At 30.9% G+C, this 17,483-nt stretch overlaps 1 protein-coding gene across 7 annotated transcripts in view; it reads left to right on the top strand.

Moving 5' to 3' along the window:
• Positions 1–17,483, top strand: part of LOC106060891 (laminin subunit alpha-1-like) — a 102,043-nt gene that overhangs the window by 61,583 nt on the left and 22,977 nt on the right. For 5 of the 7 annotated variants that reach the window (XM_056028534.1, XM_056028533.1, XM_056028538.1 and 2 more), the window contains 16 exons: positions 1,122–1,315; positions 1,421–1,560; positions 2,136–2,237; positions 3,661–3,684; positions 6,338–6,449; positions 6,754–6,910; positions 7,485–7,662; positions 9,993–10,109; positions 11,725–11,882; positions 12,314–12,452; positions 12,935–13,031; positions 13,217–13,333; positions 14,177–14,344; positions 15,064–15,221; positions 15,926–16,075; positions 16,450–16,461. In XM_056028534.1, coding sequence (XP_055884509.1) covers positions 1,122–1,315; positions 1,421–1,560; positions 2,136–2,237; positions 3,661–3,684; positions 6,338–6,449; positions 6,754–6,910; positions 7,485–7,662; positions 9,993–10,109; positions 11,725–11,882; positions 12,314–12,452; positions 12,935–13,031; positions 13,217–13,333; positions 14,177–14,344; positions 15,064–15,221; positions 15,926–16,075; positions 16,450–16,461 — 2,023 coding nt within the window. The remainder of the gene's footprint in view (positions 1–1,121; positions 1,316–1,420; positions 1,561–2,135; positions 2,238–3,660; positions 3,685–6,337; positions 6,450–6,753; positions 6,911–7,484; positions 7,663–9,992; positions 10,110–11,724; positions 11,883–12,313; positions 12,453–12,934; positions 13,032–13,216; positions 13,334–14,176; positions 14,345–15,063; positions 15,222–15,925; positions 16,076–16,449; positions 16,462–17,483) is intronic. The other 2 variants (XM_056028536.1, XM_056028535.1) reach the window with 2 other exon arrangements.

Here is a 17,483-nt window from a genome sequence, read left to right as displayed (position 1 = left end):
AAAAATTCATTTTCTTGTCTCTTTTTGGTAAATATTCCCATTGATCCTCTAGACATAGTTTAACAATCTTTTACCCACGTTTTAAACAATGAATGCTGTTATATTTGTTTCATAATGTCATTTGAATGTTGTTTTTTTAAACAGCCACAGTTTACAAAACAAATTTGTTGGCTTATTACCATGTTTGACAAAAAGTAAAGATCCTTAAACTTTTCCTGGTAGATTCTAAATTCAAAGTCCACTTGTAGTTTCTTTGGCTCTCCCATTTCAAAAAGTTACAAATTTTAAATGTCATGGTACCAATCCATCAGAGAAAAGTCAGGGCCCTAATGTAGGTAAAGATACATGTTTTAACCTAAAAAAAATAGGAAAGCAGGGTTTCTACACTTTTTGTCAACATTTTGGCAGGGTGGATGAAACCATGTCCGGCACGCTGTCCTATTTTGGGTATCACTGATTTAAGTTATTATTTAAATTATTTTATAAATGCCTTAGACAAGTAATGTGATCAGGGGACAAAACTCTTTTCTCACCATCTTTGCAAGTTTTCTGCATTGTTTTCTTACATATGTTACAATACACATTAGATACAGGTACTTCCTTGCTCAAAGAACAAGCTTAAAGGGATCTTTATAACTATTATATTTTGTGCATTGTAACATCATTAAATAAGCTTTTTACTTATTATGAATTTTAAGAAGACATTTGTTTGGTTCCATTATTACTTAAACTTTAGAGAGAGTACTATATAAATAATCTTAATAAATATTTTCATGCATAATTCAAGCTTTTTGTTTTTCTAAAAGTCAAACCTAGTAGCCTACTGTTAATATTCAACTTGAAGGAGTAGACAAATGAGCAGTTTTATCATTCTCCTGACTTGTTTACACCCCACTATCCTTCACTATCCTCAAAAATGTGAAACTCAAATTCCTCATTTCCACACACCTTAATTATTGCCTTCCTCACTTGTATTCTTATTTATATTTTACCTTGTTAGGCATTTTATTGACCCATAGAGATGGAAGCTCTTAGCATTGACAATAATGAAATTATAAATAATTTTGATTTCTTCCACTAACATTACAAAATGTCAAAAGTATTAAAATTTCTTTCAATAGATGCTCACCTGGTTACTATGGCAACCCTAGTACAGTTGGAGATAGATGTAAGCCATGTAACTGTAATTTAGAAGGCTCAAAGGGAGAGAATTGTGACTTGAATGGCAAGTGCCAATGTTTGAGTGGAATCAGTGGCAAAACTTGTGATAATTGCAGTGATCCTACATTTGGTGTGCAAAATGGCCAGTGTGTCTGTAAGTCTGTTTTTTTTTCTACTAATTATTTTACATCTACCCAAATTTGTTTAATTCCATTGATCTTAAGCTAGCCATGCATTCCATTTTTTTAATCAAAAAAAGCTTGTTACGAAGGATGCACTGGAATTCTCTTGGATGACTTGAAAAAGATTTCTAAACTTTTGCCCGAGTTTAACCCTGACAATGCACAATTTCCATGGGAAACCTTGAATAACTTAAGTGATGAAGTCACTAAACAAAAGGTATGTTTTGATGTCGTTAGAGATTCTATTATAAAAGAGCTTACAATTTTATGTTTTGACTAATTGTACAAGAGTTTTTTTTTTTTTTCATTTTTTTTTCACCATGTTAGAGAACAAGAACAAACAAGGCATTGTTGACATAAGTACCAAAATATTTGATATCTATGGATTACATGGTTTAGTTGTTTGTTGTTTTATTGCAACAAACTAAAAGCTCTTCTCACAAGCTCTATAGAAACTTATGAAAGTTGTATCTTTACAAGTGAGTCCCAAAAGTAGCAAGGTGTCATCATCTTTTTCAGTCTTTTTTCTAATACTCTTTAAGTGGACTATCAATTTACACAAACCTTTTAAAGCAAAATAGATGCTCATATGTAAGATCAAAGTTTGTCGTCTATAAGACGCATTTCTTATCATTAGCCTAGGGAATTTTCTTTCAAGCATCTCACTGTATGAAGAATGTGTTAGGCTGAGATTGGATGCAAGAGAAGAATGAAAGCACAAAATCATGGGAGATGAGATTGAGATGAAGAGTCTATTACAACAACAAAAAATTTAATGTATGTACATTTCAGAAAAAGCTGGCCATAATTGAAGCGGCAGGTATTCAAGGCCTGGAAGATATGAGAAAAGAAGCTGATCGCTACATAAAGATGGTTGAAACCCTGCTCAGTAGGGTGAGTTACATCCAAGATATACCAACAAACAAAATAAATTACTGTTGGCCAGGGCTGAACTAATATTTCATTTAGTATTACATTAAATATTTACCTATATACACAATATAGTATTCCTAATGCAACTTACCATCAAAATATACTACAAAGCTTTACCTTTAAGTATATGGAGTTGAATGCCACTGGTACTTACTACTGAACTATATAACTAAATAATTGTTGTTTCTATACAAAGTATAAGCAATTGTCAAAAGGAAATGCATTAAAAAAAAAGTAAATGAGAAGGAAAGATGTAGTTTGTTGCTAGTTTTTCCATACTATCTATCTACTTGCAAATGATAATTCTGCTTTACTGTTCCTTTATTTTTATCATTGGCTAGGATATTAGCTAAGTGTAGAATAGAACATAATTTTCCCTGTATCAAAGTCCCATCTCAATATTAACTATATTTTTACAAATTCTGCATGTATTTTAGTATATCTACAAAATATTCTAACTTAAAAGAATACAATAGTTTCAATATGTACAGTTTTAACGTAGATTAAAATGTGCAGACATAAACATCACCTTCTACAATTTTTTTTTTTTTACCAATTTCTGTGATTTATAAAAAATTACACAAAAATGGAATTTTCATGCAAGATATAAATCTTTTATTATTATTATTCACTTTTCTTAATAAAAAAGAGAAATGTATATACTACATAGAAGAAATTAAAACTTAACAGTTTCATTGTATTCAATTATTTTGCTGTTTGTTGTGTAGCTTTTTTATATGTAGGGAAAATAAATCTAAAAGGCTTAATAATTAAATTCTGCATAAGTAAATATTTTCAAACTTGAGCTTTATTGTCAAAATAAAATTGTCAATTAATTATATTTTTTTAGGATAGTTATAACAGTAGCTAACAGATCTCTGAAAAAGGGTTCTTTTTTTTCTAGAATGACTTGAATTCTTAAATAGGTCTATTTTTCCAAATCTTAATGAAGAGAAAAAAAATTGTTGGTAATCATTTGTTTAGTTGTTTTTTTCGTTTGTAACCTCTATTCAGTTTAATGAAAGAATTTTAAAACTTTCAGCTTAAGCCTAAAAAGAAAATATTTATTTGTTGATTAAACCTTTTGATCAAGCAAATAGGTTTAATTGTAACCTTTACAGTAAATGCCAATTGTATAATTTAAATATTGGTAAATTTCTGTATATGTATGCTGCTGGAGGTATGCACAATAGAAATGTAATGGCTCTTTCTATACCACTTGAAATAATGTTTTTTCACAGTCTGAGATTAACTGATTTCCTTGTATTTATATACATTTATTATTAACAAATGTTTGTGTGTTTCTTATGTACTATATTCACACTCATATTTATCCATATTATCATAAACTCAAATCTACAAGTGTGCCATATTTCTTGTCCAGAGTAATTATACTTGTGATTCAGAGGTAAGGATTTTTTACTGAAATGCCTGCTCTACATTGTCTTCAAAATTGCTAAAATTGTTTTTCTGTGGGCGCCTGTTCTTGCTATTCAGTGTTTTTTTTTTAGAAATTTTTATTTATGTGTTCTCATTATGAAGACTTTTTTGTTTCAAAATGTCTACAAATTAAACTTACCTACAACTTTTGTAAATAATTCTCACTATTATTCTTGAAAGTAATTATCTGCATCTAATCTGATTAAGTATATTAAGTTTAATAAAAATATTGAAAGAGGGTTATAATATTAAAAATAATTTCACCTTTTTTTAATAAATATTTTTCATATATAACATTTACTATTAGGGAAGAAATTATCAAATAAATACACATTTTTTATTTCATGAAAAGGACAATTTTATTATTACAGTTAAAGAAATTATATATTTCGTTAATTTAAATTCTTTTGCTTGATTTAAAGCAGTGTTGAACAACAATAGCTTGAAATATTATCTAACAAAGTCTGTTTTAAATTTTTGTAGATAATTTAATTTAATGTCTTCTAAATTATATTGTTGATCTAAGTTTTAAAATCCTGGCTAAATTATCAATACTTTTTTCCTTTAATTTTTGCTTTAATAGTTTTTTAAATGGTTTATGCCTCAGGCTCAGCTGCTTAGTTTTAATATTTATAGAGTTGTATGGTTATTTGTTATGTCCAAAAAAAAATTAGCTAATAAATTAAAAATGCCTGGTTTATAATGAGCGGGGCTTAGCGTAATCATCTTTCTGCATTGATGCTCAGTGAAAAGGTTACTTAGAAGCAACAGAATTTTTAGTATACATTCAAAAAGCTTTGATATTTATTTTAATTTAAAAAAAGGTTTTCGGAATGCTTTTTTGTTTATTTATGCCATTTTCCTTTTCCTCAAAGTTAAATTACATTTCTTCTGATTGTGATGTTTACCCATGAAATATGTTGTTTTTCTCATAAGGATTTATTTAAAATTTATATTTATTCCAAAACAATTCATGCTTTTAATGGCATGATCATCTAAGAATGGTCAAAAACAGTCCCTGATTATACAGCAAGTAGGAAATAAGGAAGGATGGGCTTGGTAGAAACAATCTAAAGTGATTAGAACTGAATATAAATAAAGGAATTTATTCAGTTTTCCGTTTTTTTTTAAACAAATACACTTTAATTATAATCAAGAAACTATTATGCTTGTTTAAACAAGTTAAAATCTGGGTTATCTATTTTATCAAGTTCCAACATATTTTTCTATCAAACTCCCATCACATTTAAATAGGAATTGATAAGTCATACTCATTGAGATGTTCCCATTAATATGTCACTCAGAACTAGGCATGCTTTACAATATTTTTTTTTCTGAAATGTAGGTGGCTTACTGATAAAAGCGCTTGCTTCTGAACCATAGGGGTCCAGGGTTTGAATCTCGGTGAAGGCTACGATTTTAAATTTCTGGATTTTTAGGACATTTCTGAGTCCACCAAGTTTTAACGGGTGCGTGACAATAGTTGGGGCAAGAAAAGGCAGTTGGTCATTGTGCTGGCTACATGACACCCTTATTAACCCTTGGCCAAAGAGACAGATGACCATTACATCATCTGCCCTATAGACCACAAGGTCTGAAAAGGTCACTTTACTTTTTACTTATCTGAAATATAATAATCTGTGCTGTTCAAGTGGTAAACATCTGAAGTAGGGTTCTTTTTTTTTTCTTTTCTTTTGTCATAACAAGCTGGTCTCTTAAATGTATAAGGGTGCCAATCTGAAGGTGCTAGTTTTAATGCAGGATTTAGTTCAAGTTAAAAACCTAAAAGGCAATTCTTTTTTTTTTTTTTTTTTTTTTCATTATCTTAAAATCTTTAAGCCTATGAGCAAAGACTAAACATTAGTGATTTTTTAAAAAATCATTCACATGTGTTAAGCATGTTAAAAATACTATTTAAATAATCATCATGCATGTGTTGTTCAAGCTTTTTGTTTATTGATCTTTAATCTTAGTTATTTTTTTAAAAATCAAAATTAGCCATGTTCATGTTTAATTAACAGAATTAAAGAGAATGTTTTCATTATTATGATTTTAAAACTCTAAATTGATATGGAAACTAACTTGTTAATGAAATGTAGTTATAAAGAACTTATAAATAATTACCAGATGTTGATTGTAAAATATAAATTAAACTAGAAAAAATATCCTTTAAAAATACACAAGTAGAAAAACAATACAAGTTTGTGTAACAATTTGAAGCAACTATCATTTCTGATATCTCAAAAGCTTTCCATATTATTTCTTATGTAGGTCTATTTAGACATAAGTGCTGTGCAAGTCATTTCATGATTGTTGGTACAATATCCAATGCCAAAACAACAATGTTTGCTTTAATTAATAGATAAGCTTTTAAAACAATAAAAATGTTCTTTTCATCATCTTTCATCATTTTTCTTTTTTTTTTTAAAAAAGCATCTTTTGTAAACAAATGTCTTTTAATGATATCATTTTTGTGTACTGTGTACTAAAACATCAACAAACTTTGAAAGCTTTCTTATTGCAGCTAACAATGTTGGATAATTAGTGGATTTATTTCTCTCTCACAGTCTTTTGATATTTTTGATGACAAGCCTTATTTATAAGAATATTTCATTCTGCAGTCTATAGGAACTGGAGCTGAAGCTTGTAAAGTCAAAAGTAGTGCTGCTGACTTGTATACAAATGCAACCCAGTTGGAGACAGATGTCAACCAGGCATATAGAAATATAAGTAGTAAGATATTTCTTTAGAAACAGACCTTGCATTCTTTTTGTGTGGGCTTGAGGGAAAAACCAGTTGTACTTTAGTTTGATTTCTTTTCTAAAAGTTAACTACATTCATTTCTAAAAATATGGTTAGGCAAGTTTATCACTGGATAGGCCAACTGTCTTTTTGTGAAATTCTCTTTTACTTTAAATAGTTTTAATTTTAAAAATTGAATACTTATCAGACATTTTAATTTTGATGAAATATTGAATTCGCAAAGTTAATTTCAGATAAAACATATATCTTATTGTTAAATCAACATTGCTTGCAGAACTTGTGGATGATTTAAATAGTTTTGGAGAGAAGCACTTAGTCAGTGTGACAGGACTTAATATTTCTGCTGTCCTTAGACAAGCCAAGGCTATGCTCAAAGAAATAGAACAAAGAAATTTCACAGCCGCTGATAATGCAGCCAAAAATGAGATTCGGTGAGTGATTTTTAGTGAGCTACTTCTAGTTTGTGTGGTAATTAAATTGTAAGTTAAAGATGTAAATGGACCCATCTTGATTTTTCAGCTTGGGCTGATTAGTGTTGAAACTATATGTGAATTGGGATGTCTATGCACTTAAATTCCTGTTGTAATTTTTATTCTCTAAAATTGATTATTCTTTTTTTTAACTAACATTCTTGTATCATCTCTGTGACTTAATACATGACTTATAATTATGCAATGTACCATTGTTGGTGCTAATGCGATTGTTGGCAAGCATTGGCCATAGGTTGGCCACTAATATATCTACCTTTTGCAAGCTCCTAATAACATCAATATTTACCTAGCTTGTGAAGGTCAAAGATCTAAATGACATTTAGTATTCAACTGACTCAAGTAATGCTGAAAAAATTTCTCTCATAAATTCATTTATTGATTGCTCATTGTTTTAAAGTGTTTTTTTTTTTTGTTGAGACATCTTGTCCTTAACTATTATAATTTTTAGTTGTAATTAGCATTGTTTTTCTTATGCTCATACAAATAAAATCTTGAGACTGTCCTTTGATTTCAGTCTGGCAGAAAAACTCTCAGAAAGTATCATACGTTTTATCAACTCTTCCAACTTGAATGGTACATCATTAGCTGATAGATTGAGCGATATCTTGAGGAGGCTCAGAGACTTATCTAAGAATTCCAAGATGGCTGATGATCTCACAACTGCAGCTAATAACAAGATTGAAGAACTAAGAGTAATGTCATTTTTCTTATAGCATGAGCTGGTATCACAAAGTGTCCACTTTACTTAAAGTGTAATCTTTTGTAGTGTTAACTCTTAAGCAAAATATTAAGCTAATATGTGTTACAATAAACTTTTTTTTTTTAAATAGCCTTTAATTAACTAAGCTTAAAGCAACTTATTCTGTCTGTCCAGTTTAAATTTTGTACAAGTTATTTCTGTCACAAACCGCTGTGAGCCCACAACCGTTTGTGTGTGTGTAGCAGAACAACCGCAGTCCACTACCATGGCCTTAGTTATTGAGTAAAGTTTTAAGTTGATTTCTGTTATTTATATTTTAGATCTAATGTCATTATTTATGTTTTAATATATTTTAATTAGATTTGTTTATTATTGAAAGGGGGAAATAAGTATTTTTTTTTGTGCTTTAATGTTTATTTTGTTGTCACGGGACCAGAGTACCTAGGCTACAACGAGGGCGGGGTGATCTGGGAAATCTGGGGAAAGGGGCAGTGGTCATCACTGGTCAGATACTGATGATGCATGTAGACGTAACCACTGAGGTTATGCGTCACTGATGATGCAAGGGGACTGTTGCGGTGTAGTCCACGTGGGAGGAATTTTTGCTCTGAGAAAGGCAGAGTTAGTTGGCGTGGGTCTCGTAGAGCGGACGGTCGTATTTCCTGCTTCTGCTTGTCTTCTCGATATTGTATAAGAAATTGATAGTGAAGTCTAACGTTGATAGCGATTAGAGACCTTAGTTTAGTAGTTGATGTACCTGTATATAACGTTTCATTTGGAAGATTATATGTTGTGTGTAAATAAAGTTACAGTTTAAAGTTATAGTTTCTAACTATATTCCGGTGTTTAGTTTCATATCTTAATTATATAGACTAACACCAAAATCGCGACAGGGCTAAAGCCACCAAAGTTCCAGCGTCAACAGTCGGGCCTCCAGAATCACCCTAGACTACCAGTTCAAGCAGGCACCAGCACACTGCTAGTGTCTTGTGACAATTTCTCACACTCAGATCAAGTTGAAACTTATCATTATTGCACGTTGTACCTAACAAAACATGAATCAATTGAAAAGTTGACCAATTACCATATTTAGTAGTCCTAATTAATTAATTTTGTTTTATTTAGAGACAGTGCTACAAAAGGCAGATCAGGTTGTTGCCTAAAAATTTGAAACTAACTACAAAACTTTCTATTTTCATAAGCACTTCCCTAGCTCAGTGGTTACCTGCCTTCTATCAAGGAGGATTGAGCCCAAGAGTTGGAATTCTATTTGAGCAACTTTTTTAGAAATTGCTTTTGAAAAGCCATCAAGGAAACTTTCTCTCCCCTATCCCCTGCCCCCAATCCTCCCCAGGAAACTTTCTCTCCCCTATCCCCTGCCCCCAATCCTCCCCAGGAAACTTTCTCTCCCCTATCCCCTGCCCCCAATCCTCCCCTGGAAACTTTCTCTCCCCTATCCCCTGCCCCCAATCCTCCCCAGGAAACTTTCTCTCCCCTATCACCTGCCCCCAATCCTCCCCAGGAAACTTTCTCTCCCCTATCCCCTGCCCCAAATCCTCCCCAGGAAACTTTCTCTCCCCTATCACCTGCCCCCAATCCTCCCCAGGAAACTTACTCTCCCCTATCCCCTACCCCCAATCCTCCCCAGGAAACTTTCTCTCCCCTATCACCTGCCCCCAATCCTCCCCAGGAAACTTTCTCTCCCCTATCACCTGCCCCCAATCCTCCCCAGGAAACTTACTCTCCCCTATCCCCTACCCCCAATCCTCCCCAGGAAACTTTCTCTCCCCTATCACCTGCCCCCAATCCTCCCCAGGAAACTTTCTCTCCCCTATCACCTGCCCCCAATCCTCCCCAGGAAACTTTCTCTCCCCTATCCCCTGCCCCAAATCCTCCCCAGGAAACTTACTCTCCCCTATCCCCTACCCCCAATCCTCCCCAGGAAACTTTCTCTCCCCTATCACCTGCCCCCAATCCTCCCCAGGAAACTTTCTCTCCCCTATCCCCTGCCCCCAATCCTCCCCAGGAAACTTTCTCTCCCCTATCACCTGCCCCCAATCCTCCCCAACTGGTTCACAAAAGTGATTGGACCTTAGAGCATTGAGCAAGCTAAAAGCATGAAATTGCAATAAACAAAAACAATTGTAAAAATATTTCCAAGTGCACAAATTTATTATTGTTATTCTAGATTTATTGAAAATTAAATTCACAATTGAGTCGAAATAATTAACACGATTACTTTAATATAACCTTTGTTTTTTTTTTAAAATTATTTTTATAATATACTTTCTCATGTTCTTTTTTTTTTGTTTACCTTGAAAGGAGTTAATAAAACAACTGAGGGCATTGATTGCAGATATTAATGAACTATACAAATCTGCTAATGAAATTGTTGATGATGCCATAGACAAAGCTGAAAATGCTGACAACAAAATCAGTGTAAGTATTGATTTTACTCATTTGCCTTTCCAATTGATGGGAATTGTAGATTTCACTTAGTTTATTAAATAGTCATGAGCTGCTATACACTTTTAAAAGTAAATATTGTTCAGACATGCTTGATTTAGTTAACAAAGCAAGGTTGGCAACAATTATAATAAATGTTAATTCTGAAAGTCAAGCTCTACTCTAGATCAAAATATTTACAAATTATTTCTGAAGCATTTTAACACCAGCTTTGTCTTGTATCCATATTTTAATCCTGATAGTTTTCGTTCTGAATGTTTAAAAAAAATTGGAGGGAAAAGAGACATAAAAAAATGAGTTCTATAACTTCTAAAAATCAAAGTTTGCATTAGGAATGATAAGCAGCTAACTATTTTTCCTATTAGTTCTGCAATTATCTTCTTATCTTATATGATACAGACGTTACTTCAAAAAAGAAGATGATTGCGTCCTACGCATCATGCATTCAGTCATGCATATTAACCAGTGACCTAAATTCTGCCAAGTCACTGGTTTTCCTGGCTAGCTCAGGCAACCCATTCTATGCTCTAATAGCGCTAGGGAAGAAAGAGCATTTGTACAAATTTGTCCTAGCATATGGAATGAGGAATGTGCCTTTATCTTTGTGTCTTTCTGAGTATTTTATTAAATTTTGTTTTTGTATTTGAAGATTATGGTTCAGTGTTTTATATATAACTGCTACTTTACTTTTAAGTCTTCTATCCTGAAGGCTTTCTAAATCTAGTGATTTTACTCAAGATGTTTTCTTGAGTTGAGGGGTCCCAAACAGAGGAGGCATATTCTATTATTGGCTTAACCAAGGTTAATTCTAAATTCTAAATAGTTAGTGCCATTTTCTGGCTACTGTACAGAAAATTCATGTTTTAAGTAAAAAAAAAGTTTCTACTAGGATTAATCAAACAGTCTTACAGCATGTGTTTTTAACCTTTGATAATTATTAATGTTTTCACATATAATCCGTGTTTGAGCTCAATGAATAATTGATGTTTATTTTATTAAAATCAGAAATAAACATTTAAGCTCCATTTGTCTACATTAGACAAATTTATCAAAGTCAGTGCATCTCTATTTGTTTTGTAAACTACTATATTTTAATAGTTTTCCATTGTTCTTCAGAAAATTAACATTTTTAAAAGATAGTTTTTATCAATTATCACTTTAAAAAATACTTTGCGCAAGCTGGAGGCAATATGCTTGCCCTGGATGTGGCAAAATATATAGGTCATAGCTGGGCTGCGTAGCCAAGTAAACACTGCATTCCTCATTAATCTTCGGACTTGAAGACAAGCCTTATTATTATTATTATTATTATTATTATTATTAATATTATTATTATTATTATTATATCAATATATTTACTTATTTTTAATTAAAATCAACTTCTGTAATATTTAAATTTTATTTTCCTAAATGGCAATATAAACAAAATGTATGCTTTTTTTAAATTAATGTTTTTGTTTGCATTTGGGGGAGGTAGCTATTATCCTGATGGTATTATTCTGCTTAAGCTTATTATTTCTTTATTACTTGTTATTAAGATAATAGGATTATTATGTCTAATTATTCACTATTGTTGATATTTGGACAGATGGCTACTCATCAAAGTGATTTACTGGACACTGGTATAGATGAACTCTCTGACAAAGTAAAAGAACTAGAAAAAATAACAAAGAATCTGTATGCATGGGTGTTCAATGCAAGCAGACATGCACAAAAATTGCTAGAACAAGCTGAGCTCATTGATTTGTAATCAGATTTTATTCATTCAATGCATTGAAATACATTTTAATAGAATATATAAATATGTATTTTATCAAATTGGTAGGGACTTAATTTAAGATATTCTTTTGTCTTTTTTCTTTGTGCTAAATTAAAAAGAATTTCTGGTGAAAAGTTACACACCCACACAGTCTAAATCTCTTGAATATTCCAAATTTCTAGTCCACTTCTGTTTTGTTTATTTTATTATTGAAATGTAAACATTTAGTTTATTTTCATTTATTAGCACAAGAGTTAATGTTGTAAATATAATAATTTTAAGAAATATGTCATTTGTTGATATCAAGAATACTTTTACAAAAGTTAGAATAAGCATAAAGCATTTGTATTATGAAAAAGAATTGATGTCTGTTTGACTATAATTTTGAACTATGTAATGAAGTGGCTCTGTTTTTCAGGTTATTTAATACCACCAGAGCATTGTCCCTAGATCCTGTTAAAGCAGCCAAAGCTTACAGTGAGATAGTTGAAGCTATAAGGGAAGCCAATCAATCAGCACAGAACGCCTACACGTCAGCCAAAGAGGCTAAAGATATTGTATGTTGACTTGATCTACAGCTGTCTTATTTAGAAATCAATTTGTAATGATTCAGTAGCTCCTTAGTCCTGTACCATTATGAGATATCTTTATTTTATTTCACTTCTACTCTACCTTGAAAAGACGCCATTCTAATTGTGTGCTAGGTTGACAGTCCACTCAGTTTGATATGATATCATCATAATTCTGTGCCACATTTTACTCTGGATGTTGTTATTCTATCACATACTGCTTTGACAGGATGTTTTTCTAATATTGTACCACATTTACATGTCAATTTGATTTGATGTATCTGCGTATCAGGGGAGAATAATAAAAAAATGATTTTACACTAGTCAAGTGGTGTTTATATGTTTAAACTGCTACAAAGTTAAAACAATCAAATGTAATGAAGTAATGAAGTTAGTGACAGTTTTATTTACCTGATAGTTACAAATGTAGTTTTTAAAATAGTTTCTAATTTTTTAAATATATTTTACAGAGTCAACTGGATGATCTTCAAGAGAAAGTAAGACGTCTTAAAGAGACTAATGAGGATCACATAGAGCAGATAGAAAATCTGAAAAATAAACTTGAAGGTTAGCCGTTGTTTCAGTGACTTATTACTTGTATCTTACCATTATATGTACTTTTGACAATGCTTAATGAAATCATCTTATTCACAATTACAATTTGAAAAGCATTTAATGGTAACATCAAGATATTATGAAAAAAAAAGTCAGAGCAGATATTATTATCATAGTTATAATTAAATTTTTTGCAGATGCTTTTCAAAATCTGAGGGATGTTGAAAGAGAAGTTGCTGATGTGGAAGATTTGCATGACAAAAACAGAAACAATTTGAATGAAGTCTTAAACAGGATTGATTTATTACCATCAGGTGCGCTTTATTCCTTTTGAATAGCAATGTTTCATTGCAATCAGAGCAGCCATTAATTTTAAGGGCAAGTTTTAGTGTCTGTCTTAAAGAATTAGATTGCAGTTGGTCACTAGAACCTAATTAGTCTCTATTTGAATTTAATGTATTTTAAAAGCTTATATCAACTCATTCTGTCTGGTTAAAGGTTTGAACTCCCATTCTCAGATCAAGTTGAAACTGTGCTCAATTATTCATCGGCAAAGACTTTCCATGAATCAATTAAAAACAAATGTAACCAATTAGTCAATTAATTACTGGTAATATAAATGAATAATTTAGAAACACACAACTTACAAAAGAAATTAGACAATTATAGAATATATTTCCTTACCAGATGCCCAGGCTGCACTCATCTTGTTATTCTATCAAGGGCTGTTATATGAGATGATGAGAGGTTGCCAATAGTTGTGTAATCATGATCATGTTCTCTAAAGTGTATTGCCATTAATTTACCTTGTTTATGTACAAGCTTATAGCATGTAAGTTGTTAGATATTTGTGATACGAGCTTGTTATTGCTCTGTATTTTACTTAAGAATTTCCCAACAATATTTAATACCTTATAATAATGTGGGAAATCAACTGCCATTGATCCTTGTTTTAGAGTCATAGTACAAAAAAAAAAAACACATTGATCTCTATTTCATATAAGGACAAGAACATAAGACTAGTAAGTTTGAATCTAAAATAAAAAAATAAAAATGTTACTAATCAACACATAAACTGATGTACACTCTTGCTTTAGAACCAGAACATTTTGGCTTCAATTATGTGAGAAATCCTTTTTTTTTTACATTTTCCCCAGATGTTAGAGATAAAATTAGAGGAATTAAAGCTGATAACAAAGACACAGAATCAATCATTTACAGAGCCCTAGAACTGTTTAAGAAATTCAATAACACAATAAACTTCAGGATCCAAGATCTTAACAAAACAGATTTTAGTGGCATCAACAAGGACATTGAAGTTGATAGTAAGTTACATAATTACCTTTAGATCTGAAATTTATATTGACATTTAAGTGATGAAAAACAAAATGCTATTTGTGCAAAAAAAAAAAGGCTAGGTATACCCTACAAAATTATCTACTTACCTTATCTTGTTAATTAGCAATGGTGTTTTTAAGGATTTGAGCATTATTGTATGACCTAAGCATTTTTGTATGACCTAAGGACCTAGTTGGAGATATTTGGATTTGTACTCTGGAGGATGTCACTGAATTTCTAATTATTTTCTTACGAGTCCCCAACACTATCAGCTTCCAGTCCATTCTTTGATTTTGTGTATGCATACAACTTTTAAAAAAATTTCTTCCTGGTTTTGAATTCACCCAGCTCCTTATGGATAGCTTGACAAATGTAAATACTCCTGATCATAGTCCTGGTCACAAAACATTCTCTTGAATCATCATCTACAGAGGGGAGTAAACTTGAAATATTTACCTGCCATCAGGCCTCAAAATACTATTATTAATGACTCTAAACAAAAATGATAATTTCTCATTCCATATGTTTAGTCACTTTGTTCTCATATTTTGAAAGTTTTCTACTTAAAGATCAAATATTTTTAAATTGGTTTAAATGAAGATATTTTTTTTCTAATGTACATTTGACACATTGAATCACCTCTCCTGATTCTTTCTAAACACTCATGCACTAAAAGGAACACTATCATTCTAACATTCGTTTTCAGTACTAAGAGCAAGGGATGTGAACACAAATGTTGCCAATCTTCAAAATATTACCAAGACATTAGATGACAAATTGAACAATCTGATCAAGAAAGATATTAAATTTAATCTGGATGATCTCATAAATAAGATTAACAATGCCCGTAGGATTGTCAATGATGTGAGTATTGATTAGACATTGTCTTATTCTCATAATAAGAATTTATAAAGACTCATTTTTATATTCAACCCTTATTCTCTTGAGCTTTTTGAAATCCACTAATTGCCTGAGAGTCTAGAAGAGACTTTAAAATAATGAATAAAATATTTTAAAAAGTCAAGATTGTAGCCAACTAAATATTCTATTTTAAACTTTACTTTTAAGTAAAATTATTTTTTTAGGACTGCACTAGCATATAACACATACATATAACATATACATATTACACATATGCTAGTGCAGTCATACAATTTTTTTTACGTAAAAGTAAAGTTTAATATGTATATATATATATATCTATCTACACAGTGCTTTTTTTGTGACAGTACGCACCAGTACAGCGTACTGGCACCTTTTCAATGTGGGGAAAAAATGTAAAATTTTCTTGCATTTTAACATTTATTATTAATTTATTAGTAGTTAAAAGCTAGGCAATCCATCACTGGCACTTATTTTGTTACAAATATATATATATATACATACACACAAGTTCAATTATTTACCTATTTTTAAATGACACCTTTGATAAACTTAAACTTAAATAACTGCTAAATAAAAACATAATTTAAAAAATACTAGAAATTCGGGTACTTTGTAACATAAACAAACATATACAAAATTTCTTCCTTTATCAAACTCACCATATTTTTTTTTCTTTATAAAAGATGAAAATGTCTCTGCGAGCTGATGGGCAGTGTATTCGATCTTATCGTTCGCCGCTGAAGCCAAGCTCAGCGAATGAGATTAGTTTTGGATTCCAAGTGAATCACACAGACTCAGATATGCTTATTGTTCTACTGCAACAGTCTCCAGAGGTAAGACATTGAATAAATAGGAAATGCAGGTGTAAAGCTTGGCATCAGGTTCCATTCATACATACAAACTTTCAGTACAGCCATTCAGTAAAGTACACTTGCCTGAGATTTGTTGTGGATCTATTTATTTCAGAGGTTTCATTTTCAAACATCTTGAGTTAGATTTTGTGTGTTTGTTTGATTGTCTTTGTCTTGTTAGAGTTTAGCCAGGTAGATGTTGATATTATCTATTGTTATTTTGAACAAATAATTATAAAATTTATTCTATCTTGATTCTACTTAAAATATTTCTCTCTCATTTTTTAAAAATAGTTTTAACGAAATACATTTTGTTAACAAATATATTTATAAATATATTTTTCCACAAATTGTAGGAAGGTGGACAGGTAAGACACACAACATAACAAATATTTTTTTTTTTGCAGTGCCAGTAGGCTATAGATTCTTAATACATTTATTTTCTTTGTTATATTTATGTTCAGTCCAATTGAAAGAACAAATTAGAACTAGAATTTTATAAATCAAAAAGAACAATTATCATAAAATAATAAAAAAAAACAGCATATATTTAAAAAAAATATGAATGGGGTATTCAATGAGGGGATTAAAACTGCATTATGCTGTAAATTTTTGTTATGGTCTGATGTGAGAGATTAGTGAAAACTATAAGTACATACTCAGTACTGCTCTCAAGTGACCAATGTGTGCTGGTCAAAATTACTATCTGTGACTATATGTGTGATTTCAAATTAAGCCAGTTTTTTTTTGTAAAGCTTAGCTTTTAAAGTGTTAAACCTTGGACTATGGTTCTAACTAGTAAAATGACATCTAGACTGGTGCTACTTTTTGAAGTGTTCCTTTGAGAAGTCATTGTTTTCTTAGTAAAGGGACCATCATGCTGGTTTCTGAATAGTTTCCTTGCAGCCAGTATTTTAATATTAATTATAATAATAAAATGATCTTTATTATTCAAGAGGAAATTTCTCTTACAAATACATGATAACTATAGAAACAAAATATACGTTCACACTAGTTTCACTCCAACTCAATTAGCCAAGTAAATTAACCTCTTACTTTTGCTATTCACAGAAGGGTTTCCCGAGTAACAATATATTTTTTTTTAAATTAAAGATTTCATCATAACTTGATAAAAAAAAGGAAAAACTTCATTTCATTCTATCTAAAGTCTAAAAGTTATGTTCATTTGAGAACTTTGTTTAGAAGTAATATTAGATGTGCTAGTGTATGAAATTTTCAAGTTTGTGAACTTGTAAACTGATTAAAAAGATGTTGGTGGAACATCTGAAAAGATATTTAATTGGCTCATAGGTAAATGTCTTAATATTAATGTCATATATCTGAATACAGTATATAGTGTGTATTGTTTTCCTTTGCTGCTCTCATTTTT

This window comes from Biomphalaria glabrata, chromosome 5 (genome assembly GCF_947242115.1).
Source record: "Biomphalaria glabrata chromosome 5, xgBioGlab47.1, whole genome shotgun sequence".
Taxonomy (NCBI): Eukaryota; Metazoa; Mollusca; class Gastropoda; family Planorbidae; genus Biomphalaria; species Biomphalaria glabrata.
This window is presented reverse-complemented; position numbering and strand designations above follow the sequence as displayed.